Source organism: Notechis scutatus, chromosome 2 (assembly GCF_049901735.1).
Source record: "Notechis scutatus isolate UNSWTSFEM ecotype Mainland chromosome 2, rNotScu1.2, whole genome shotgun sequence".
Taxonomy (NCBI): Eukaryota; Metazoa; Chordata; class Lepidosauria; order Squamata; family Elapidae; genus Notechis; species Notechis scutatus.
The window spans coordinates 130,109,217-130,136,991 of NC_142010.1; the positions used below are offsets into that span (position 1 = coordinate 130,109,217).

The window sequence follows — 27,775 nt, forward strand, 5'->3', positions numbered from 1 at the left end:
GGTTAATGGTCAAATTTATTTGATACTTCACATTAAGATGAGTTTATGGTTAGCAAAAAACTTGGATAAGTTTTTTTAACCTCTTCAAACATTTCTTTTTTATTGGTTAGGACCCAGTCTAGAAAAACAGATCCCCATGTCTCTTCCTCATCCTTTTGAAAAATGAAACAGCAGGATCACTGAGGAATTTGGGGGAACTTCCATTCTTGGTCAGGTTACTTCCCATCATTAATATGTTTCTTCTTCCTGAAATTTGGCTACCTGGTTCAAGAGGAGATTATCCTTATCCTTATAAACTGATTGGCAGTTCATAGCAAAGAATAGTATCATTGTAGTCACCACTTTCTTGAATTCCTACTCAAACACTCTTGACTGAACAGTTAAATATAATTTTTATTAAGAATTCTGATTACAATAGTAAAACTAATACAAACTAAACTTAAATCGGAAAAGATAAAAAGTGTAGGAAAGCAAAATGAGAGAACAAAAAGAAAAGAAACATATAAAGGAGTGACCATCATAACAAGTATAAACAAATTTATTAACTCTCCTCCTATAAGTTTACAAACGTATGTCTCTTCAGCCCTTATCATTTATCTATAGGCAAATCCACAAAACATCAACTTTTCAATCCTGGTATCAGCAAGAAAGTCCATAAAGGATTGCCAGAACTTTGCAAAAGAAAACTTAATTAATTTATTTTAATCTTGTTCAGGCAAATCAACTTTATATTCCTTCCTTTCTTTAATTCAATCACAAACTATTGAAGGATATGATTTCTTCTTAATTTTTTTAATCCCATCACAGATTTCCTCAAGACTTTATCATGCTTCTTTTGTAGATCCAATAAGAAAACATTTTCTAGATCATTCTCTTGGTTTATCATTTGCATTTCCCTTTTAACTTTTAAAGCCTCAGCCAGTTTCTTTTGTTTATCTAGTGTCCTTTTCCAAATAATTCTCTTGGCCTGTCATTTGTAGTTTCACTTTCAGTATTTTATCCTGTCAGATAAAATGTGTTACACATCAATCATCCCTTTATTAACATCTCTTGAAAATACTCTATCCCTAGAAGCAGACATCATTACTGACAGCAGTGATATTATAGATATTAATTTCTGGCTCCATTATTAAAATGTATCTTTTAAGGTTTCTGATAACATTTTTGTCATTTTGTAAGTCCTAGTTCCCATAAAATACTGACATCAAGAAACACATCTTTTCTTTCTTCTGCTTATTTTAGTCTCCTCTGGTCTCCAGTTTCTAAAATCATAAAGTAACTTATCTTTAATATGACTTACAATAGCCCGGATAGCTAAAATAAGTGTGTTTCCCATGAGATTTTTTATTTTTTATAATTAATTCCAAAGTCTTATGGCAAAAGTCAACAACATTCTAAATTTATCTAGACCCTTAATCAATTTATAACATTCTTAGATCAAAATCTTATTTAGCTTTTTCCCCTGTTTATTTCCATTTTTTAAAGCTTATAATTAATTTTTCTTTTGTTCAGAGTTCAAGATAAATTCACCCAATGACTTTTCAAACTTTTCATTCTGAAGGTCTCTAAGAGCTTTACGATAATTAATAGGCAATTTCTGAAAGAGATTAGAAAGGGTGGCTTGCCATCTTAGTGGCCTTAAACTTAAAGGCTCCATTTCAGTTGTGAGAAGATGGCTAATCCCATTATCTCCTGGTGTTCAGACTGCAGAAAACTACTGTTCTGCACTCTTCTTGCACATGTGAGTGATCTCTCATCCTCTCCTTATCTGAATGCATTTCAAGAAACCAACTTACTCATTGGTTCCTTAATCTTTGCTGGGGTTGCTGGCTCTGCTCTCAAGAAGACATTTCAGTTCACCAAACCTCCCCCAGAAGTCCACTCTTAATTGGACTATTGTCATCTTCACAGAGGAAAACAAACATGCACATCCCCTGCAGGTCACAAGAATAGCCCTCTCATCTTTGTGTTCCTTTGATGAACAACAGTGAAAAATATCCCTTCTGCTTGACCTTTTCTGCCAAAGTCTTGTTTGACAGCTCTGTGAGTTTACTCTCTAAGGAACTGGCTTCCTTATATGCTCCCTGAAGGTACCTCAGCCACATCAGAAGCTATCACAGATAATAGGCAATTTGCAGCAAACAACAGCACAATGTAGAAACTACAGCCTCCTAGCCGCTTCTTCTTCTTCTACCTCTTCCCTGTCCTCAGGTGAATTCCCTGCTAATTTTCTCTTTGCTCCCTCAGTGATTCTAATTTCTGAGGTCAGATTTCTTTCTCTGTCCACCCCAAACAATATGTTTCCTTGTGAAGCCCTTTCAGGTATAACAATACTAAAAATCAATGTTCTGTCTTCCCTGAGTAGAGATACAGAAACATGGGATGTCAAATAGACATCAACTGCCACCTTCTTCTAGCCAACAGGATCAGAAAAAGAAGCAATGCAGCATCTGTCATTCAATACTAAATTTGCTTATGTAGCAGTGTTAGTCAAAAATATTGTTTTAGGTTGCAACTTCCAAAATTATTAGATAGCATAAGGAAGCCGGTAATGATTCCACGCAATTATTGATGGTAGTAACAGAAATCTTGGGGTCATACAAACTTCATATCAATGATTTATCTTCTTATCCAGGAGAATGAGAGAGGTGCTATATCATAATATCTAAAATCACGATAGGGATAAAGTATTGGGGATTAGAACTATCCCTTTTATCCTTACTGCACCCAATACCGCTAGTTCCATAAGCGGGGTGACATTTTATTTTTCACTGCGCTCTGCTCTAACTTTTACTAATGCAAATGTAGACTTGAACTCTGAACCTGGTATCCTCCCCCCTTGATATTCTGTAACAGTGCAGCAAGTCTCTGGCTAAAGGATGACCCATGGTTAAGAATAGAGACTAATTTGTAGCAAAATGTGTTAAATCAACAATAATTCAAGTTAAATACACAATGGTCCAAGCTCATTACACAGTATTACTTACACAGTATTTATACAATGTGCCAGCTTACATACAAATTTGACTTAAGGACAAACCTTGAGAATGAAATGTATTCTTAAATTGGGGACTGAATGAAAACCAATCCTCATCACTCCAAATGAAAATAAGATGAACTTGACAGAATACATTGGATAAAATGGTTAGTTCTTCTAAATATTGTTCACTATGACAAGATGAGAAGTTGTACAAATGTGTGCCTTCATTTTACATACCTCCCCATTCCTTAATCTGCCTCTGCTCACAAATAAGTATATTTTTTCATCTTAATAAGATTCTGCTAAAGGAACATTCCTATTTTTTTCCTGCATTGCAGATTCCAGCACAAACAATTAGAACTAATTTGTCATTGTTGGTGACTGAGATAAAATGGCACTCCACCAATGAAGAACAGCATAAAGCATGTCCAATCTGGCACAATGTTATGTCAATACAAGATGTGTTCATAACAACAGATCTACTCTGGGAATTAGCACCGAATTAAAGGTCAGGGAGTGGTTTATGTTCACTCATCTACTGAACGCCATCCACTTCAAAACCGAGCAAAGATAGTATGAATATGCATTAGCAACAGAGAATTGCTATTTAGAGAAAAACAAAACTCATCCTGCTTGCCGTTAGCTTCACAACACATGGGAGTACAGCTTGCCAGCTACAAATGAGGAATTGTAGTTGGGAAAAACTCATAAATGATCATTTAAAATGTGCATGAAGACTGTCCCTTTACTTATTCGGGTGACATTTTAAAATATGGCAAGCTGAAGCTTTCAAAATCTAATTAGAAAATCATTTTTATAGAAAGAAACCAATATAACTCTGTCAGATCAAAGGCTCTCACTATTTCAAATCAGAGAAATCTTCATGGATCTGGAGGGTTATTAAACTCAAATGGAAAAAAACCAGCTGTGACTAATTTTTAATCCAAGCAGGAGTTCAATGCTAGAAGAAATGAACACACAGAACTGAACACAAAAACCGCAGCTTTGGTTAAACACACATTAAAAAAAAAGCAGAGCCAAGTTTAAGGCGAGAGAGCTACGTCCAATGCACAAAAAAGAAACCACGACCGCCCGCTGGCAATAAAACACGAACTTTGCATGCCCACTTTGAAGCATGAACCAATCAAACATGAACAATTGTTGCCCACAGTGACCAAAGATAAGGGCTGAAAAGGTGACCAACTGAGTTTAATAGGCTGAAGCATGAGCGGTTGCATCACACAACAGTCTCAATGCTTTCAGTGAAGGGGAAAATAGCCAATCAGGCACTCCATAGATGTGTTCCGTTGCCCATTTGCTCAGTCCATTTGTTATAACTTGCTTCTACTTTCCTTGATGTGTTCCGGATATCCACCTCCCACGCCAGTTTAGTAAAAAAATATGGGGAAAGTGGGAAGAAACTGGCTGTTTCTCAGGCACTCACTTTTGAAACTTGAATGTCATGAACCTATTTACATTATAGATACAGTAGTCCTTGATTTATGCCCATTTGCTCAGTGACCATTTGAAGTTATAAGGGTGCTGAAAAAGGTGACTTTTTCACTGGTACTGGTACTCGCAATTACAACCATCATAGTGGGATGGATTTATAAATTCTTCCATTCCCCACTAACCTGTCAGAGCTGAAGAAGCTTCTTGGATGAGAAACGTCTTCAAAAGAAAAAACAAGAAAGTCCAGTTGCCTCCTGAAAAAGCAGTTTTGGGACAACCATGACCTGGATGACTGAGAATGTCTACAGCAGGGATCTTCAAACTTGACAGCTTTAAGACTTGTGGACTTCAACTCCCAGAATTCCTCCTCCAGTCATGTTAGCTCAGGAATTCTGGGAGTTGAAGTCCACAAGTCTCAAACTTGCCAAGTTTGAAGACCTTGGTCTACAGACTTTTAGCTATACAATTTGGGATGAACACCCTTTGAATGGTGTGGGAGTAAGAATGGATTTCCAGAGGAAACAATGGCAGACTACAGGAACCAGGAGCATTACTCAGTTGACCCTGAGGACACAGATAAGCCTCCAAGTGCTTCAACGACCCTCTAAAACAGGGCTGTCAAATTCCCGGCCCATGAGCCGGATGCATCACATGCAGGCCATGCCCACGCTCAGTTTAGCGAAGGGGGAAAAAAAAAAATCCCGATATGTCATGTGACGCCACCGTGACAATGTGAGTTTGACACCCCTACTCTAAAAGGATGCAGGTTATCAGCTGTCTGCAGGGAATATAAATCCTTCCATTCCCCACTGTACTATCAGAGCTGAAGAAGCTTCTTGCATGAGAAGCAAAACATCTTCAAAGAAAATGTTTTCATTTTTCAAAGAAAAAACAAGAAAGTCCAGTTGCCTCCTGAAACAACCATGACCTGGATGACTGAGAATCTCTACAGACATCATAGTGGGAGTGTCATCCCATGGTCAAAATTCAAGTGCTTGGCTACTGGCAGGTATTTTCATGATTACAGTGACCTGGGATCACATGGTTATTATTTGCAACATTCTGAGGGGGCTTCTGACAAGCAAAACAGATGGAAAAAGCTGGATTTCTTTAACAGCTGTGTGATTTGCTTAATGGCTGCAGCAAAAAAGATAGCAAAATCGAGTGTGGCTCATTTAATGATCACATCACTTAGCAGCGGAAATTCCAATCCCAACTTTGATTGTTTTTAAGTCAAGGACTACCTATAAAGGTGATGGATCGCAACTCTTTGTGGAACCTTCTGACTTATTTTTCAGGAATGAAAAGGAAAAGGTTCCCTAGAAGAGAAACATAAACTAGAGTTTTAACTTCAGATAGTGTATTTTGTGGTTCAGTTCCTAAAAATGAATGGTTCTCCCGATGATACCCTATGGAAGCCAAAGTTCAACTTTGAAGAAACAGAACAGAAAAAGTATTAATACTTTTGACCTTGGGTGTTGGAGAAGACTCTTGAGAATGCAAGGCATGGCCAAGAAAATTAATGAATGGACTTTCAAACAAATTGATCCAAACTTAACATTCAAGACACAAATGACTGGACTCTTATGATCTGCCAGAAGTCTGAAGATAGGAGTATAATTCTTAGCTCTGTTATAACACTGGTTTCAGATGCTCTCTCTTTATTGACAGCAATCTCTCTCTCTCTCTTCATGCTCAGCCACCAAAGAGAGAGAAATCAACGAAGCTTCTTTTGGAGCTGGGTTCCATAGTCTAGGGTCAGAAAACTTTTAGTATGAGCAAGAGCTAAGCAGAAGCTACCTCCCCATGAAAATTCAATAGAGGATTAGAATGGAAATGCTCCATAAATTAATCCTTATTTAACTTTTCAGAAAGACTGAAATGGGCCCTAGCATACAATGCTATAGATATGACCAATATGACATTTTGCACCATATGAAAGGCTAAAGATAAATATTTGAAATAATAATAATATTTTTAGATTTCAAAGAACTGAGTACAGGTCATACTAACTATCTCTTACTGCTCGTGTAATCTCAAATTATTAAGATGTGGCCATGCAAATTGCTGAAAATACTGGAAACTGTCTATACAGGGAAATGAAGATGAAAAATATTTTAGCATATACCTCTTTCTTCAGGTTGTTTTCTAGAATCCACTCCTTTCTCCAGACACATACAATAACATCCAGAGATTGAAACATATGTCTGAATTATAAATAATAAACAAGAGGAAGAGATACATATCCAGTTATATATCCCAACATTGGCAATGCAGAATAAATTATCTGGATAAAATTAAGACTGGCCTGATTTCACGTTCTCTCTCTCGGATTATTATTTATATGCTATTATATAATATTATATAGAGCCTCGGTGGCGCAGTGGGTTAGAGTGCAGTACTGCAGGCTACTTCTGCTGACAGCCAGCTGCCTGTAATTTGGCAAATTGAATCTCACCAGGCTCAAGGTTGACTCAGCCTTCCATCCTTCGGAGGTGGGTCAATTGAGGACCCAGATTGTTGGGGGCAATAGGCTGACTCTGTAAAACATCTTAGAGAGGGATGTAAAGCACTTTGAAGCTGTATATAAGTCTAAGTGCTATTGCTATGCTGTATTTTGCTTGCACTACTGGTAAATTACTTGCTACCATGCTATAACAGTGCCTTGAGTGCTGCAGTGGGTGGTGAAGGTGGTTATATATAAAAAGCTTTCTTAATCCAAGCAGATATTCAACACCATTTAAGTAGTAAAGCACAGGGGTGTTGATATTTTGTTCAGGAGCTTTCTCTTTACTTGATGCCTACGGTGTTTTTTGGAAAAAGCTATGCATTTTCACTTAGAAAGATTTATATCACAGTAGAACAATAAATCCACATATAGTTTTAATGATACAAAGATCTGATCCCCCTCCCCCACATACTATTTTTCATACAGCGGCACTCAATTTAATACAATGGCAATGAAAATTCTCTTAGTGCTTTCATCATCGTCAGCTGAATTTTGGTTTTTAATGATTTCTACAGGGATTGATGAAACTTCTACAAGGGTATGAGCTTAATAACCAGCAAACTTTTAAAAATAATTTTGGGTAATTTTTGGGTATGATAATTTGGGTACATCTCCAACTGTTTTAATGATCAGAAAGTCCTTTGATGGAACAAGCCAGTGGTTCCATTTCCATACTCTTAGGAAATAAGGGGTATTTTGGACTTAATTTGATAGAGGAGGAAACAATTCCATTTGAAATAATCCTGCATGAAGGGTTAGAAAACCATGTTACGGGTATAGAGCTAGTTTATTTATATATATCCTGCCTTTATTATTTTTTATCAATGTACAATACTCTTCCCTCCTCCCATTTTTCCCACAGCAACCACTCTCTGAGGTTAGTTGGGCTGAGAAAGAAAGGGACTGGCTGAAAGTCACCCAGCTGGCTTTCATGCCTACTAAGCTGAAACTAGAACTCATGGTCTCCCAGTTTCTAGTTTGGTGGCCTAACTCTAGACCAATCTGGTCTCTTGCTGACTTCCATGGAATTTGGCCTCTTGAAGAAAATCTAAGGCTGTAATGTGAGTCTGCAATGATGTTGTTGTGAATTATATTCTTCTGTAAGCTTTTCAAACTGGATTTACAAATGTGTATCATAAAATGCATCATCCTTGCTGTTCTGACAAATGTAGACAATTTTTTCTCATTAAAGCTGGCAGTAGCTTGTTTGCCAAAGCTGGAATATACTAGGCTAAACATAGGCGTTAGGAAATAACAAGACAGAGGGGAGCTAATTTATTCCAGGTCAGCTAACATACATCACTCACAAACAGGTACATATGAGTAACAATGGTTTTAAATCAGGACAAGTATATTTTTAAAGCATCCCTGCTGTCTGCAAATGAGTTAATCAAATTGGTTATTCATTGCCAATATATTCTCACATTTTTGTTATTTCTTTTGACAACTATTCTAAATAAATCACTAAAACACTGAAGACACTTGAAATGCTATATTTGTCAGCTCAGAATAAATGTGGCTATACTGTATATCCAATAATTCTCCACATCAAAACGAATGAAAAAGGATAACGTTCAATTTTTAAATCCTTTTCCACAGCTTTATTTTTAACTTTTGGATTCACAGAAGGGATGTGAATCCCTAGCTCCAGTACTTTTTAACCAATTTCTGTCTATTAAAGTTGACACAACCGACTGTTCATCTTCAGCTGCATTGAGAATTAAAGGTTTCTCTTGCATGATTTCTCACCCAGTCTTCTGGAAGTAATTTAATGTGACAGAACATTTTCATCCACATTCCCACCAAATTGCTCTTGCTCTCACAAAGAATAATTCTGCCAGAAAATGGTTCTACCTAGCTGAGCTTTTGGGAACAGCATCATTTCTTACTGTCAAAGTGGCAGCATTTTATAAAATCTTAATGAATCCTAAACTTCATTTTTAAAATGTTTGTATACCCTTAACTGTTCCATAGATTCATGTTTTTTTCTGACATGTCATGATATTGTGGTCACCTATGAAAAGTGACTATACTATGTGTGCATGTTCCCGCATTTGAGAAATTAAGGTAGGTACTCATTTGAGCCGGTCCACATACATGTATAGCACTGAGAATGTCAGAAGTACATGCTAGTTTGGTAATGAAAAGATATCCTGGAAAAAGACAATGGTACAGGCTACCAGGAGGAAGTATGGTGAACTGAAGATGGCTTTACAAAAATGGAACTGATGAATATTACAAAGATCAATGAAACAATGAATAAACCAGTTCCTTGGAACGTCTCAGGAGAGGACAGGAGATTGGACACATGTGCTTTGGATGGTTGCTCGAGATGAAGAGACTGCAGGACAGATTTCCGCAGGTTTGAGAGCAGGGAGATGCGACTGTAGCAGAAGTTTTAAGGGGCACTAAGTTTGCAAACCTCATTTCCTAGTCACTCTCAGTCATTGTTCATTAACTACTATTAAACTATTAGAGATCTCTGGAAAGATCAGGTACCTTTGCCCTCAATCTATGTAGAATAAGCACATCAGGATTAGATTCAACAGTCCATTTGCATTTAAAAGACACAGGCCACTATTTGAAGACAGCAAAGCCCACATTTTGGACAGAGAGGACTGCTGATTTGAAAGAGGGGTTAAAGAGGCCATCTATGTTAAAATTGAACAGCCCTCTCTTAACGGAGGGGGAGGGATATGACATCATCTATCTCCAACACAGTCAACTATTCCAAGAAGGCTCCACACCCATTTGCCCCACTCACGTGACCCTGATGACACAGATAAACCTCCAGGTGGCCTCAACGACTCACTAGAAGAATGCAAATGACCAGCTGTCAGCAAGGAATATAAACCCTTCCATTCTCCCACCATCCAGCCAGAGCTGAAGAAGCTTCTTGGATGAGAAGCAAAAAGTTTTCAAGGAAAAATCAGAAAGTCCAGTTGCCTCTTGAAAAAGCACCTTTGGAACTACCGTGACCGGGATGACTGAGAATCTCCATAGACATTAATCAAGGAGAAGAGCCACCTAGAATTAAGAAGAAATTTCCTGGCAGTGAGAACAATTAATTAGGGGAATGGGTTACCTTCAGCAGTTGTGGGTGATCCAACACTGGAGGTTTTCAAGAAAAGATTGGACAACCAATCTCTGGTATAGGTTCTCCTGCCTGGGCAAGGGGTTGGATTAGAAGATCTCCAGGTCTGTTATTCTGTTAGTAGCCATCATATGAACCATGTCAGTCAGGGATGACACTTGGGGTGGTGGTGGTGGTGGGTGGGTTCAGAAGGGTGCTTGGGGCTGTCCAAGAAGTGCCATGCAGGTTAGGGATACTGCATCGGTGGGTGCAGTCTGGGTTGGGAAGGATGTGTCTGGGTGCAGGTCATGAAAAGCACATGGGACACTGTGGCTCAGGAAGGGCATGTGGGAGGCACACGAGTTGGGAAGGGTGCAAGGGGATGTGCAAGAAATGCTGCGCAGGTCATGGAAAACATGCAGCTGGCTGCAAAGGGGGTGGTGGTGCAAGAAGTACCATGCAGGTCAGGGAAGGTGCAGGGGGTCCTCCTATCTTCATTTTCCAGCAGGCAGGAAAATGGCTGCTGCTGGGTGGAGGAGGGAGTGAGGAGTTGCAAGACTGGCTGGAAAACTGTCACAGAATGTTGAAAATGAAGATCACATGACCACAGCAGGAATCAGTACGAGTGAAGCAGCCAAAACTTTCTCAAATTTCATCCCTGTGGAAATCATAGGCCCCAGATTTTGGATACATTCTATAAAGTTAGCTCAAACGTTTTTCAATCTTGGCAACTTTAAGATGTGTGGACTTCAACTCCCAGAATGCTTTGGCTGGCTGGCTGGCAAATTCTAGGAGTTGAAGTCCACACATCTTTAAGTTGCCAAGGTTGAGAAACACCGAGTTAGCTATTTGAGGTATCTTGGCTCAAAAAGTTTTACCCTATGAGGCACTCTTTTGACCTGCTAAAAGTCATGACAATGAGAATTTTGCTAGTATATAGATTATAAACGCTACAGTAAAAGAAAATGTATACTCTGTGGGTTTTTACAGATACCGTTTTAGCAACAGACTTAGATAAGACTTTTTCATATGACATTTTAATTCTTTTGAGATTGGAACTATAATATTTGCTCACTGATTTATCATAACTGAGAAATTTCATATAATGTTCTTTTATGAAGAACATTTATCTGCAAATTGTGTAAAACAACTGCAAAAAAATAAAGTTATTGAATTATGAATCATGATTTAGCTTAAAATTTCAACTGTATATACATACTTGAAAGCAACATTAACTGAAATATTTAACAGTTGCTTCTTAATAAAATGACTGACTAGTTTTCAACTATAAATAATCTGATTGCTTGGAAACAAGTGAGTGCATAATTATTTCAGAGTCAAATAATTAATTATCATTCCTAATTCTTTCATTAAGAAATTGTGAATGTTTCATATCATGTATTACAGTAATTCAGCTGTAATGTATTTGAAGTTATATGTTACCTAAAAGGTAAGAACATTATAGGAATATGTTCAAAAGTTGTTACTGGCTGTTATACTGTAATGAATCCAATTTTAAAAATGCTTTTAGTAGGTTGTCCAAATAGCCATTACTGTATAAAGAAAACATGTTCAATGTGGATTCACATACTGCAATAATATCTCAAATAATTTCACAATGAAGACTTTAAACAGATTCAAAAGTACATATTTAATTGTTGAATCTCTGCACCTGTTGGTAATTACTACTACTAGTACTAATACTACTTATATTACTTTATTACTTATTTTTGTCTTGTATTCAAAGGTCACTTAAAGTAGCAACACCACCTTTGAAAAATTTAGTGTATTAATTGTGACAAGGTAACCTGGTTCCTTTCATTAAGTGGGAAGCAGAAAATCCACATGTGTGAAAAAGCAGGCACATATACAGATCCTTACTACATTCTTCTGGTGAGCCACAAACTATACAGTGATAAAAAGAATGCAAGTTTATACAAACTCCATGTGCATACCTAGAATAGTTCCTATTGTGTTAAAACAAACACACATAAAACCAAACTCTTCAGTGCAGAAAAAATCTGCCCTCCTCCCTTCCTAGATTGAAAAGTATCCTCTGGTTATGTGTACTTAAATAACATTGAAGGGCTTGCACGAAGATGTCCTCTCTCTTTAAGTTTTAGTACAGTATTACACTTTAAGATTGTAATTTTCATCTATGCAAACTCCATTCTAGCAATATCAGTATATTTAAGCACTAAGTGTATCTTGTAAACATTATATACTTCTAACACCACTGATGCATGTACGTTACAACAGAATGAAATTAGGGCAGAAAATACTATATTTACATACTAGCACTTCAGGATTTTCCAATAACTTATAATAAGGCCCAAGTACTGGTAGAAGAATGCCTAAAGAGGTGTATGCATATGGGGCATTTTGTCCATGCGATTTCTACTGCCCATGCACAATCCAAGGAAGGCACAAGAAAACTGGATTATCACCAATTACATTATAACTTTATAATCATGGTCACCAACATCATGTGTTATACATTTTCCCCTTAAAATACCTGTTGAACATTAAATAAGAACTAAGTAACAAAACCATGCTAATAACCATTGGCTTACACTTTTGGCTGCAAAGAATATTTGGCTTTTGCAGAATGTTATATGCAACCATATTCATAAAGTATTCTGGCTTTTTATAATTCGCAAACTTTATGGATATAAATTGAGAATCCTCCCAACCCATCCCAATAAAGTCTCTCATATAAAAAAATGCTTCATTGCTATATATACTCACAGATAAGCCAATACTTTTAGATGTCAACATGTATTTTAAAAAATCGGGTTTAGCTTATCCACTAATAGGCTTATTTGCAGTAACATGTTTTAAAGCACCTATATTTCCCGTGTACACTGATATATAAGCCCATCTATAGATAAGGAGTTCCTTGCATTTTTAACCAAAATACTATGGAAAATACAAGTTGACTAATTCATGGGTGGTGCATTTTTCATAGTATTTTGGTTAAAAATCCAAGGATCAGCTGATCCACAGGTTTTACTAGCTCTCTTGACTCCTTCTGAAGTTCTCAGATGTTCATGTTATCGCTCTGTAGAACGATAACGCTCTGTAGAACGATATCAACGATATCGCTCTGTAGAACAGGGGTGTCAAACTCATGTTGCCACGGTGTCAAGTGACGTTTCGGGACTTTCCCCCCCTTTGCTAAACTGGGCATGGATGTGGCCAGCACATGACACATCCAGCCCATGGGCCATAAGTTTGACAGCCCTGCTATAGAAGCATATTTTGTACTGAAAATGATGTAGGGATCTTTATTAAGATTGTTAGTATTCCTGAGAATATCATAGATAGCTGAGAAAACAAACAAATGGATAATAGAACAAATCAATCCAGAGTTCTCATTCGAGGCACAAATGGCTAGCTTAGTTTCTTGCATTTTGGACACATTATGCAAGGGCCCAGTTCTCTCAAAAAGTCCATAATGCCAGGAAAAATGAAAAAAAGCAAAAACAGATGTATGTACTCAATCATAGTGGTGAGTGGTGCACTATTGGAAGACATGAAGAACAAGGCTAGAGGTAGATCATCTTGGTGAATGTGGTCACTGAGAGTCAACACTAACTTGATGGCGTGTATTCAATTATCACCCTCCAAAGATTCAGAAAAATAAAACAAGCTTGAACTGGGGCCATATTGGGAAACTGTCAAGTAGGCTGGGAGGAAGGGGTCAAGTGAGGATTTTTCTTAGAGTCCTTGTACAGCTGCAAATGGCATCATGTTTAGCTCCCCCAAGATCCATGAGCCTTATCTGGTCATTCCCAGAGAAGGCAAGCAGTCTGGTGAGATTCTGGTAACATAGGTGGTAACCAATAAAGTTATTGACTTTCACTATTTACAAGTGGCTCAGGTTGACAGGCCATCATGCAAACCAATCTAAGCTTTTGACAGGCCATCATGCAAACCAATCTAAGCTTTATTCATAACCACTTTTATCTTACTTATTAGGATGTGGTAACAGGAGGAACAGAAAAATTGGACAATTTAGAAGTATTATTCCCTGGATACTGCCATAAACATGTAAAAACTCCATTCCTAGCCTCTAGACATTACTGATTGTTAGGAATGTAAGTCACCTAACAGCTATTTGGGTTGGACAATATATAAACCAGGATAGACATTTTAATACTGTCTCTTTAAGAGAATCCTAAAAGTGTAATTGGGTGTGGTTTCTCAAATGGCCATAAGATGGAGCCAGAAATCTGGGTTGTCTTAGTCTTAATCTCAGAAGAGAGTGTGTCTCAGTGAGTCTCTGTTTTCCTTCTGTTGGAGAGTATTGCCGTTTCTACTAATTGACTGATATTCCTGGATTTGATATAATTCTGATACTGAACTGTTTTTGACACTGGACTTTGTTATTGGATTATCCCTGGACTGAAAACTGACTGATTTACCTGTGAATGACTTTGGACTGTGTTTTGAACTTTGCTTAAACCTTTATTGAAAGTAAAAACCTACATTTACTGTACAGTGTATCTGTGTGCTGTGTGTGTATTATTCAAACACTACTCTCAAATACGTCTCCCTGTATGCGCTCGTTTTCCTAACGGGGAATTACCTCAACACTGATGTACCTGTGATTGCGAACACAGGTGCTGGGACTCATTAAAAATGCATATTGTAAGGGTTTTTATATCCTTTCTGTCTACATTTGTAGCATCTCTACATTTATAGCATCTTTGGAAATTAGGAAAGAAAATGTTTTCTACTATATCTAATTTTCCTAAATGTTTTTACACTGAGGCCCTACTCTCTCTTACAATCTTCACATTCCTATCAATCAAGATAAGTGTGGAAAATGGACAGAAATTGCAGTGAGACTGTGTGTAGAAAACATAGCCTTTTCAGGCTAATCCAAAAAGTTTGGGCCAAATTAAAATGCTTGTCATTATAGACCCATGAAATCCAGTGTCCTACATAACATTCAGTTTGCAGTCACTCTGCGATGATAAAAAATTATATGAGATATTGTCTTAAATTGACTATTATTTCAGTGAGTTCTCTATGACATTTTCTTATAGAAGTATAAGCTGGTTTGCAACTTGCTTTGATCTAGTCTTAATTCAAAGCACTGCAATATACATTTGAAAGAAGAAGCATTTAACCTTTTGGCAGCATTATCAGTATTTCATAAATACTTTGAATAATAAATTACATGGTCTTGTTTGAGTTAGAAAATCCAAGCTCCTTTCATCAGCAAGGTCAATTATTATTTTTCCCATTTGATTCTAAAATCTGAATTCCATTAACAACATTTTCCAGACTGAAAGGGAATAGATAATTAATGTTATTATTATATCAAGGATGACTATGACAGTGTGTGTCTGTATGTGTGTTAGGATTACACAAATTTAAATGATGAATTATTCTTTTTCTGAAACTGTGATCATCACAATTTGAAACTGTAAGCAATACCTAAACAAACTATGTAAGATTGTTCAACATATAAATGACTTCCAAAATAAAAATATAAAAAAATATTTGTGATGCTAAGCATTAAGCATATTCCTCCAGAATAATTTAATAGAACAGATCTTCAATTCCTTCCTTTTAAATGCCTGTGCAAATATTGCATCTTCTACAGTACTAAAAACAAAACAAAGGATGTTTTATATTTAGGTAGTTGCCAAGGAAAAGTGTGCATTGTTAAATACATGCTTCCTTAATGCTGAATATATTGCCATTCCTCATTAAGTAAAATATTAATTGCATTTGATTTATAGAACAATAATCCATGGAAAAACTAACTATCCCATAGTTAGGAACTCAGGTTCCTTCCTGTTTGGTAAAGGTTTTGGAAGTTGTTATTTCTGATTTTAATATGTCAAAATGTAGCATCATTTCAATTCTTAACCATATTCGATTCAACACATAGCCCGTGACTGTAAGTTAGCATATCATATTTAAATTTAACCCAAATTTGTTGCTTCATAGAAAGCAAGAGCAACTGGTTAATCTGAATCTGAAGAAAAAAGTCCAAACACTTCTTTGTAGTCACAGTGGAGAAAGATAGGACAGGATAGGATTGGATCTATGCAAGGAGTTCTCATCACAGTTAAACTATGATTTAGCCTGAAACATATATGTAGTTTCTTTATCGGGTTGCTGCCATAAGTATTCTGATATTTTTTTAGAATAAAAAAGAAAACCGTTATTAAATTGGTATAATTATCTTGTTGAGTCAAATGGATAGTCTCTTAAAAGAAGATACACAGAGTGCTACAGTGTCATACACTTTTTAACATAATAAAAGATTTCAGGGGCAAAAATCTCCAGTTTGGCTTTTTACAAATTAAATATTGAAATTAACACAACAGGTTTGCTTATTTATATAACAATGGGAAATAACTATAAATATGCTTCAAAGGAAGGATTGTTGTTTCAGCTACAGGTGATTGGTTCCAACTCACTGTGTAACTAAGTGAATAATACCAACTTATGGGTAGTTCTTGACTTACAACCATTTGCTTAATTAGTGTTAGAAGTTATGACAGACTTTCCTGGGGATACATACAACTCAGTTCCGATGACTGGGCTCCCCATTCAGTCATGTAACTGCATTTTGGGTGCTTGGCAATGGCCTACATTTACAGCCGTTTGCAGCATCCCACAGTCACGTGACAACCTTTTACAATGTTTTTGCCAAAAACAGCATTTACTTCCAGTTTTGGCAAAACTGGCTTATAGTGAACAATTGGTTTGCTTAATGAATGCAACGTTTGCTTTATGATCACAAAAAAGTTTGCAAAATCGGGTTGGTTCTGCTTTATGATTATCCGGAACTACTGTACCTGTATATAAATTCAGAAGCAGTTTCTCTATTAATAATGTTTAGCCAACCAGGCTCACGTATCTTCTTGAAGAAATAGGAGATGATCCCTCAGTAACTTTTAGAATGGCCTTGTTATAAATTCCATCCATGCAGTATATTTAAATGTAACTGATATTTTTTACACTTCTGCTTACTATGAAGATGTGACTACTTCCTCTGTACGTTATACTACCGGCAGAAACAACATTTGGGATAATTAGCACGTAATTTGAAAGATTCATCTATTTGAAATCACAATTTGCTCCTTTTAGTTTTTGTTTTGCATGTTTGCAGTTAAACAAGAATAGGTACAATGATAGACTGAGAATGCATACGCCAAGCATTTTTCTCAATTATGTAGTTCCAAATTCCCAAGTATATATCATACAGTGGATCATTCTAAATTATTACATCTGTCACCATTTGAACATTTCACAGATGGTTGTTTTCCTTTCTTTTGACAAACCACATAATGAATTCATGGCACAACCCAAAATATGTCAAATATTCTTTTTTAGGGACATTTAAAAAAGCACAAAAAAAGGGGGTGAGGTAGAAAAGAAAGGTAAATGAAGAGAAAATAGAGGGTAGAAAAAGAAGAACAATCTGATAAAACTCACAATCTGCTTCTAGAATAGCCCGGACGGATCTAGCAAGTTCTTTGGCTTCTGTTGCAAGAGATGCTGCAAGAGTGTGGCCATTCCGTCCCAGATGTGCAAGGAGCATTTTTGAAGAGATTGTGGCTTTCCTGTCACTGGATAAAATGGTCAGAAAAAAAAACCCCAAAATGTTGTTCTTTTCACTGTTGCAATATTTTTGTTCAGGTCAGGGGTCACCAACCTTTCTGTCTTTGTGGCCCAGCAAAGGTGGGGGAGATGGGATGGGTCTGTGTGAGCAATGGGCACATGCGCCTGCCGCTCATGCAAATAGAGTGCCCACGCATGCCCACACATGTGCTCGCCCACTGTTTGTGCAAGTACAGAAGTGCACACATTCGTCTGCCACTTCTGCAGCCCAGTTCCAAACGGCGTAAGGCCCAGTAGTGGGATTATGAACCCCTGGTTTAGGTCGCTAAATGCATTTTCATTTTCATTTATATCTAGTCGAGGATTGATTTACCAGAACACTTTATTCTGAGCTGAAATATTTCTCAATATAAGTTCATACCAGTTTTTGAAACAGAGGACAAAGAAGTTAAACACTGTATGGTGAAGTGGGCTGCAAACTTTGGCTATGTTATAAATATGGATATATGGTAAAAAATGCGAGAAACTAGTGTTAAAATTTACATTGTCAAAATTTAAGAGAGAACTACCGTGTTTCTCACAAAATAAGGCCGGGCCTTTTTTGACCCCCGAGAAAACGGCTAGGCTGTCTTTTCGGGGTGACTTAATTTCCTCCCCCACCTAGAGCGGCCCATACGCACTCCCTCGCCGCGAGGCTGCTTCTATCAGCCGACGAAAGCTTCCCGAAGGCAGAATCCCCAGCCGCTTCAGGGCGAGGCGTGGCTGCCCGTGTCCCCTCGCCATTAGGCAGTCTCTTTCGGGCGATGGAAGCTCCCCAAGTGCGGTCACCAGCCACTTCGATCGGCCGGTAGAAGTGGCCTCGGGGCAAGCGCACACGCACACTCCCCTCGCCCAAGGCTGCTTCTATCGGCCGATCGAAGTGGCTGGTGACTGCACTTGGGAGCTTCCATTGCCCGAAAGAGACGGCCTAATGGTGAGGGACACGGGCAGCCACGCCGCCCTGAAGCGGCTGGGGACTCTGCCTTCGGGAGCTTTCGCCGGCTGATAGAAGCGGCCTCGCAGCGAGGAGGTGTGTGCGCTCGCCCGAGGCCGCTTCTACCGGCCGATCAAGGTGGCTGGTGACTGCACTTGGGGAGCTTCCATTGCCCGAAAGAGACTGCCTAATGGCAAGGAGACACGGGCAGCCATGCCACGCCCTGAAGCGGCTGGGGACTCTGCCTTCGGGGAGCTTCTATCGGTTATCGGGGTATTCTAGCCTAGGCTGCCTGCAGGACACTCCTAAAGGCAAGTTTTCTCCCCATCCCCCGCCCTTACCCCCCATTTCTCTTCACCTCGTGTAGTTCTAACGAACGATGTGAGAAATGGCGGGGAAACGCATGGTTTAAATAGGCCTAAATTTTGGGGGCGGGGCTTAATTGCACCTCATGCCTAGAAATCATGCTGGGCCTTCCTATTGGTGGAGGCCGTATTGTTGGAGAAACACGGTATTATAAAATAACGTATCAATGGCATATGACCTGATTTACACAGTCTAAAATGTATAAAAGAATATTAAGTATGTGATGGAAGTGTGAAGACGAAGAGGGGACTTTTAACCATTCACCATTCATGGTGGACTTGGAAAAAGCAAAGGAATTTGAGTGAAAAGTAATACATTGATGCAAAAAGTACTGTGTACCAGTACCAGTACTGTGTATTAACATACTATTATGATTAAACTAGAATTATGTCTATTGAACTTTATAGGTCTGTTGGCCAAAATAAAAGAGTGAATAATAAATAAATGATTGCACTAGATTGTAACAGAACAGTGAGAGCTAGAAATCAACATGACAGTGATCTACATCAATATGTGAGAAAGATCATTAATTACTGTAGGTAGAAGTCATGTATAATATTATATACACACCTCTCTGTTCTGAAAGATTAAGGGAAGGTGGATTGTATTGTATTTAGTATTCTGATAGATTCTAACCCCAAAATCTGATTCTATTCTCAAAATCCCTGAAAACAATTTTCAACACGAATACAAAAGTTTCAACTGATAGGTGAGTGGAACTGAGAACAATGTTCAGATCCACTTTGTGTAACAAACTCAGTTGTTCAGCCGTGGCAAATCAGATATTTCTGTAGAGTCAATTCTCTCTATCCGTATCAAAATAAGACTACTTGTTTCATCAAACAGAATCTTCTGCATATCAACGTTATAAAGCTAATTTTTAAAAAATCTGCAAAAAGGTTTTGTATGGGGTTTGTAAGCAAATAGTACCAAAGTATAAAAATAGTTCTTGGATTCTTTGCCTCTTAGCAGAGTTAAAAGTATTAATTTCAAGGAAATTTCAATAGCACATATTTCTTACCTCAAAGTGACTGGAGGACTACTGCCATGTAATAGCATTTCAGGTACAGTCTACAGGTAAATGGTAGAAATAAGAAAAATAAATAAAATAATAATTTCCAAAAGAAAAATAACATGACTTTCTCTTTTACTGGTTGTATAATCATCAGTCCTCCAAGTCTACATTTTGAAATCAGTTTTATGTACCTGTCTCTTAAGGTATGTTAGCTTTATTGGTAACAATTCACACCTTTCTGAAGTCAATAGCAGTTAATTCTCTTAATGGTCCTTGATTCTTTCAGTTGCCTTCACTGCAGCAGTTAACAATCTAATCTTTCAGATGCCTATGAATTTCCTGCTCTTGTATCAGGATAGGCAAGCAAATCAGCATCCAATCTGCAGTTGTCATGCTGTAATCTGCCAACAATCCTAACAGTAGTGTTGCATAAGAGATAAAGTTGGAGACAGGCTTAACTTTGTGAGATATGGACAAGATCACCTCTCTCTCAAGCTGCTTCTGCCAACTTCTGTTTTGTCCTACCCCATGGCACTTAGAACCATGCTGCCAGTTCGATCCTGACTTGACTCAGCCTTCCATCCTTCTGAGGGCCCAACTGCTGGGGGCAATATGCTGACTCTGTAGACTGCTTAGAGAAGGCTGTGAAACACTATGAAGTGGTATATAAGTTTAAGTGCTATTGCCATTACTAGAAGAATGGTTTGAAATATCCCCAGTCCACTGTTCAAATTAGGGGAATAAAAGTAGTTTAATGAAAATTATCCCCATATGTTATCCAAATCATATGCTATGGATAGATTTCTAAGGCAGCATCTAAGATATGCAATCAAAAAGGAAAGAAACAAGAACTCCCTCATATGATTTGACCAAACAGATTGTCCCAAAGCTTCTATGTCGATGTGAAACTGTAGGATATAATAATGGGAGAACTAGAGAGGGGATACTGGAGATGGCAAAAACAGTATTATTAATGAATGTCTTTGGGGATTTCTTAAGGGGCGGAAGGAAAAAAACGCATCTGATGTCAGGGATTCGTCTACCTTCCCTGGTGATCTGCTAGAAAAGCAACCATTATAGTTAATACAGAAGGCAGACAAGAAAGGGAACCGAAACAGCAGCATTAGCCACATCCCTTTAGAGTTGGCATCATGTACTGTACCACTAAACAAGTTAAACGCTAACAATAAAAACTAATGAAACTAACAAAGTAAAAGCCAAAGCAAATATTTCTTATTAAACATTGTATTAATAATCAGAAAAACATTCAATGATGTCTTATTTGAATTTCTGAGACAATCTAGAAATGTCTAATGTAAAAAATCTAGTTTTACAATTCTGTGGTCCTTAAATTACAAACCCTAGATTTGCAGCAATAGCCAAATCATATAAAATACTCATAAACCTTGCATAGTGTCAAACTGAACAGAGACTTTTTCATGTTTACAAAGCGACTTTTTAGGGTGTTTTTTTTTTTACTGAAAAGAAGAATAAGTTTTCAACCCATTAATAATAGTGCAATTAAATAACTTTTAATAACACATCTTTGAAACAGCTAAATAATAATATGCTCTGACCCCTTTAAGGGAAAAATGATATTTGAATTTGCTGTTACCTCAACAAATTCTAGCAACTTTTCAGTTGCCACCTCAAAGGTCTTCTTGGCTGTTTCAGATTTTCTTAATTGACAATCAAGCACAGTAATCCTCTTTCTTAAATCTTGCACACTCTCCTAGGGAAAAAAAAATCAAATAAAAACAAAAACACTACAATCTAAATACCAAGGTAAGGATATTTTTTTTAACTCTCAGTCAACAAAGAAGCAAAAAAAAAACAAAACATTACTTGCATCAAGATCTGTTCTAGCATCCCAATACATTGCAAAATAAAGTATTTTATAGTGGGGTGTCAAATGAACTTAAATGTGATTAAAATACTGGAGAAACCGATCCATTTGTTTTAAAAAAGGTGCAGTCCAATGCCTTTAAAGTTGGTAAATTATTTCCTTCATTTGTAATCCTGAACAAACTGCTCCTGTGGTGTAAGCAATATTCCTTTTCATGGGTTATATTTATTTAGCAAATGGCATACAATGTCAAAGAAATCTACACACACTAGACAGACAGTGCAGTCCTGACAACCCAGAATGCTACTTCATTCTGTTCAGCGCTTAGGCGCCTATCCTTAGTGCACCATGCCGGGAGCGGAGCAAACTAACTTTACACCAGCTAACTGGGTTGTACATCTATCAGTGACAAGGATAAGAAAAAAAAATAGGGCTTCCTCTACAAGTAGAGTAAGGCAGTCACACTGAGAGGCAGATATTCACAGTGTGGATAGTGTTTGATGGTGGCATGTGGTCAACTATGTGGTATACGGTCAGCTTAACTGTTTCATCTGATCCTCCAGTTCAGACAACAAAACGATTATGGAAGAGTAGAGGAAAACAATTTACTTCTGCTCTGTGTGAACCACACTTTGCTGGGAAAAGGTAGATTTTGCTTTTCTGCCCTCAAACCAACTGTTTTTCTTTTAGCAATCTGAAAGAGGAATGAAAAGAGCTGAACCAGTTTTAAATGGTGTAACAATTCCTCTGTATGTTCTAGCTTCGAGTACTGTTTCTTGGCTAAGCTAGGATGTAATAAGGTGAACCCGTGAACCTGTTTTGACATGCATACTATGTGTTAGTCATCGATATCCTGAGCCCTAAGATGATAAAAACATTACAAGTATCCTTTCTTCCAAAATTACAACTTTATATTTAAATATATTTGTAGCCTATGGAATAAAAAGTGCCTCCACTTGTTATGTATTCTAAAATCTTGCTACTATTCCTCATTTATAATTAATTTCAGGTTTCCATGTTACTCAGATCCACCCAATAGCAGGTATTTATGCCTAAGACTACAGTTAAATTTCCAATTCATAAAATGCATTAAGCAAATCGGTGCGGTCATTAAGTGATTCATCTCATTGCTTCCTTCAAGGGTCAACATTACTTTTAGCTCTCAAGCTGGCAATGGATTTTACTTTAGTCCAGAGGTCTCCAAACCTATCAACTTTAAGGCTTGTGGACTTCAACTCCCAGAATACTCCAGCCAGCTATTGGGGATCCCTGCTTTAGTCTGCTGTATGCTGGAAAGTCCATTATTCTCTAGGAAAACTGAAGAATCTTTCACTCTTTGTGGTCTGTTATAAAGTAAATAAAATTTACAATAAACTGAACTTATGGGTTGCAGCCTATTTCTACTAATTGCAAAATTAACTTAATTGTTTTTGCTTTAAGCCTTGTATCATTTCTGGAAAATGCACCAATCAGATAGAATATCTAGTTACTATAGCTGCAATTGAATTTCAGCATTAAAAAAAAAGCGTTTGAAATAAAGCTTTAATTTTTAAACATTTATAAAATGAAATAATGATTATACAACCTCTATATTTACTACCCATTAACCACCATAAAATCCTCTACATAATTAGGCGGGTTATAAATGTTTTATATGAAATAACTAAAATGAATATGCAGACCAAGGACCCCTAGCTAACTGGAACTCAGACTGAATTAAATGTTTATAGGACTGTAATTTTAATTTCCAAATAAAAATGAAACTTGTTTTATCCATTGTATGGTTAAAATATAGATCAAATACAATGCAATATGCTTCATATGTTTGAGCTACGTCATACTGGCTAATGAAGCCAAAGTTCATATTTTCCCAAGCAGTTCTCTCAAGAAAAAAAGTTTATAGCTTTTATGCCCCTCTTCCCTTTACAACACGTTAATTCCAGCTCTTGAATCGCACAAGACAAACAGTGACCTATTTTAGGAGAACAAATGGAAGAAAAATGAAAAACAGGATACTTGACAACAGCAAGGAAACCATGGCAACTCTACTAGAGACTACTGAGGTGCTTACTTTATTTTGGCCACCGTGATCAGCAAGCTGAGCCTTCAGCCTGGTGATTTCTATCTCCAGCAAACTGATTACTTCCTCATAGTCCAGTTCCATTCCACGAGCTTGCTTTTGAGCTGCTTCTGCGAGATGGATTCTGCTTCGCAAGGTTCTCGCCTCCTCCACAGATGCCTTGGCTTCCTACAGGGAATCAAATTCTATTTTTAAAATGTACCATTCAAGCTTAGTCGATTCTTTCGTTTTGTTTTGACTGTGTAAAGTTACTTTTAATATACTGTATATTTTCTCCTTTAGAAACAGCTGGGAAAAGCAGACCCAAAGAGTTGCAAATACATGTATTGTTAATAGTTGCAGAAAGGATGGCTCCAAGAAAAAGAATAAAAAAGCTTGAGAATTCCCAAAGCCAATTCCCACTCTTATTGTTTCTGCTTGCCCTTCTGATAAGTTGGGCAGGCTTTGGGTCCTCTCTATAAAACAGTGCCACACTTTCTGTGTTGTGGTGCTCCCTGTGGAACAACCTTTCCTGGAGATTCAGGTGGGCCTCACTATGTTGGCCTTTTTATTTCAAGTCATGGAAAACTTGATTTCTCTCCTGAGTATTGGGCCAAGTTATTTGGTAGGCTGTCTTAGCGCTGTGATTTTATGTGTTTTGTATTACTTTGGCACAATGTGCTGTTTTTAAATTATCTTTGTTTATTATTAGCTATTTAAATGGATGGCTAGCGCCCAGAATTATGTATTGAGTAGGCGGCCATAAACATTTAGCAATAGCACTTAGGCTTACATACAGCTTCAAAGTGCTTTACAGCTCTTTCTAAGTGGTTTACAGAGTCAGCATATTGCCCTCCAACAATCCAGGTCTTCGTTTTACTGACCTTGGAAGGAGGGAAGGCTGAGACAACCTTGAGCCAGTCAGGATCCAACTCCTGGCTGTAGGTAGAGTCATCCTGCAGTACTGCATTCTCACTGTGCCACTACAGCTTATTTATTTAAATAATAAATAAATAAATAAGAACTACTTGGCAAAGTGAGGCATCAGGAAAAATGGCAAATTATTATTTTATTTGGCAGTAACTTCATTAAAATCACATTGCCAGCTTTGCATGAACAAAATTCTTAATGCACTTAATATAATCTGATGGGTTGTGAGAAAGGGAAAGTCATGGTTGGAGAAGCTAACAAAATTCTGAAAACGAGGGAGGTAAGGAATTTAAAGATTTGAAGTCAACAATCTACTAAATAATTACTAACTAAATAGCCATAACATTACACTGAAGAAATTAAAACAGAAGAGAGAAAAATAATTAGCAGAACATTTTGCCACATAAAGCTAACAATTGAAGGGTTGGCAAGAAAGAAAAAAAGAGAGATTTGGCTGGCCCCGAAAAGACAATAGAATTGGAGTCAAATGTGCTTTTCCGGGGAAAGCCATTTTAGAATTATTTACCTCACTTTCATTGTTTGGATAAAAACACAAAATGGACAGAAACTAATAACTTATGAAAGTTATGTTCCTTCTTAATTCAAACTCTCTACTATCATCCCAGTGCCAAAGAAACCCTCCATCAAGGAACTGAATGACTACACACCAGTTGCTCTAACATCTGTAGTTATGAAAATCTTTGAAAGGCTTGTGCTGTCCCACCTGAAAACCATCATGGATCTGCTGTTAGATCCCATGCAGTTTGCATACTGAGCAAATAGATCGACAGATGATGCTGTTAATATGGCTCTACACTACATCCTACAACACCTTGAATCTCCAAATACCTATGCAAGGGTCCTCTTTGTAGACTTCAGTTCAGCATTCAATACCATCATTCCAAACATTCTTCTAACTAAATTAAACCAGCTAGCAGTACCTGGACACACTTGTAAGTGGATAAGCTTCCTAACAGACAGGAAGCAGCAGGTGAAGCTAGGCAGAATCACATCTGATACCTGTACAATTAACACAGCCCACCCCCCCAAGGCTGTGTGCTTTCTCCTCTTCTTTTCTCCCTATATACCAATGACTGCATCTCAAACGATCCATCTATTAAAATACTAAAGTTTGCAAATGACACAACAGTGATTGGTCTCATTCGAGACAACGACGAATCCGCATACAGACAGGAGGTTATACAACTTGCCTCGTGGTGTAACTGGAACAATCTGGAACTGAATACATTCAAAACCGTAGAAATGGTGGTAGACTTTAGAAGAAACCCTCCCATACTACCACCTCTTACAATACTAGACAACACAGTATCAACAGTAGAAACCTTCAAATTTCTAGATTTTACTATATCACATGACCTAAAATGGACACCTAACATCAAAAACGTCATCAAAAAGCACAACAAAGAATGTTCTTTCTGCGCCAACTCAGAAAGCTCAAACTGCCCAAGGAGCTGCTGATGCAGTTCTATAGAGGAATTATTGAGTCTATCATCTGCACCTCTATAACTGTCAGGTTTGGTTCTGCAACCCAACAGGACAGACACAGACTTCAGAAGATAATTAGGACTGCAGAAAAAAACAATTACTACAAATCTGCCTTCAATCGAGGAATTGGATACTGCACAAGTCAAAAAGAGGACTGTGAAAATATTTACAGACCCCTCACATCATAACAGACATAAATTGTTTCAATTCTTTCTCTCAATATGACGCTATAGAGCACTGCACACCAGAACAACTAAACGCAGGAAGTTTTTCCCCAAACGCCATCACTCCGCTAAACAAATAATTCCCTCAACACTATTTACAAAGTCTGCACTATTATTACTATTAATCTTCTCATCACTCCTTATCACTCATCCCCTCCCATTTGTGACTGTATGACTGTAACTTTGTCGCTTGTATCTTTATGATTTATATTGACTGTTTCCTAGTATGATTTGATTGCTTATTGTACTCTATGACTATTATTAAGAGTTGTACCTTATGATTCTTGACTCTTGACGAATGTATCTTTTCTTTTATGTATACTGAGAGCATTTGCATCAAGACAAATTCCTTGTGTCCAATCAGACTTGGCCAATAAAAGAATTCTAATTCTAATTATTTCTGTGTGAAAAAGTGAGACTTTGGTTTTATTAAGCAATATACTTATAAGCTTAACTATATATTCAGCAAATATTGCGGGCCCGTTGGCAAAAGAAAGCTCAGGACCATATTGGTTGGAAATATGTGGGAGGCCTTCATCCTGCAGTGAATAGACAATGGCTAAAATGATGATGATATTTATAAGGTAGCCCTTCAGTTACAACCGTAATCAAGTCCATAATTTTGGTCCTAACTTGTGACAATAGTAAAACAGGTTATCATGTGACCAGATCAGATTTTTACAACCTTTTTATTGGCAACAACATGGATGTTAATTAAGTGAATGCCACAGTTGTTAAATGAATGCAATAATTGTTATGCAAATGCCACGGTTGTTAAGTGAACCCCTTGTTTGCTATGAGATGTTTTGCTAAAATGTTGTAAATCACAGTGATGTGACTGCGGCATGCTGCAAATAGTTGTAAATGCAGGATAGTTGCCAAGCAACCAAATGCGGTCACGTGACCATGGAGGTGGGTGCAGAGACAGATGTCAGAACTTTGAATCCGTGTTATAGGTAGCTTTTCCAGGATTTGTTGTAACTTTGAATGGTCCCTAATGCGACCTGTTAGTTGAGGACTACCTGTATATCATAAACTACATAATCAAGTTATGAAATATGGAAAACAGATATGTCAGAAACAAGAAATATGTCTCACTGGGGGCCAAAAAACAGATTGAATTGCTTAATTTAATTTTACAGATACTCTACCCACTTGTTTGGTAATCTGCAGCTCTTCAGCTAGTTGTTTTCTCACACGTTCTGACTTTGCAAATTCTTCCTAAAACATACACAGAGAAAAGATAAGCCGT

The 27,775-nt window shown here is 37.5% G+C and overlaps 1 protein-coding gene across 12 annotated transcripts in view; it reads right to left on the reverse strand.

The window, feature by feature from the left end:
* Nucleotides 1-27,775, reverse strand: part of STXBP4 (syntaxin binding protein 4) — a 102,123-nt gene that overhangs the window by 17,992 nt on the left and 56,356 nt on the right. For 7 of the 12 annotated variants that reach the window (XM_087956207.1, XM_087956205.1, XM_087956215.1 and 4 more), the window contains 5 exons: nucleotides 27,679-27,744; nucleotides 23,876-24,052; nucleotides 21,574-21,690; nucleotides 19,965-20,014; nucleotides 17,479-17,612 (listed from right to left, as the gene is read on the reverse strand). In XM_087956207.1, the coding sequence (XP_087812333.1) occupies nucleotides 17,479-17,612; nucleotides 19,965-20,014; nucleotides 21,574-21,690; nucleotides 23,876-24,052; nucleotides 27,679-27,744 (544 nt within the window). Of the gene's footprint in view, nucleotides 1-374; nucleotides 1,002-15,207; nucleotides 15,311-17,478; nucleotides 17,613-19,964; nucleotides 20,015-21,573; nucleotides 21,691-23,875; nucleotides 24,053-27,678; nucleotides 27,745-27,775 lie in introns of those variants that run through there. The other 5 variants (XM_087956216.1, XM_087956208.1, XM_087956217.1 and 2 more) reach the window with 3 other exon arrangements.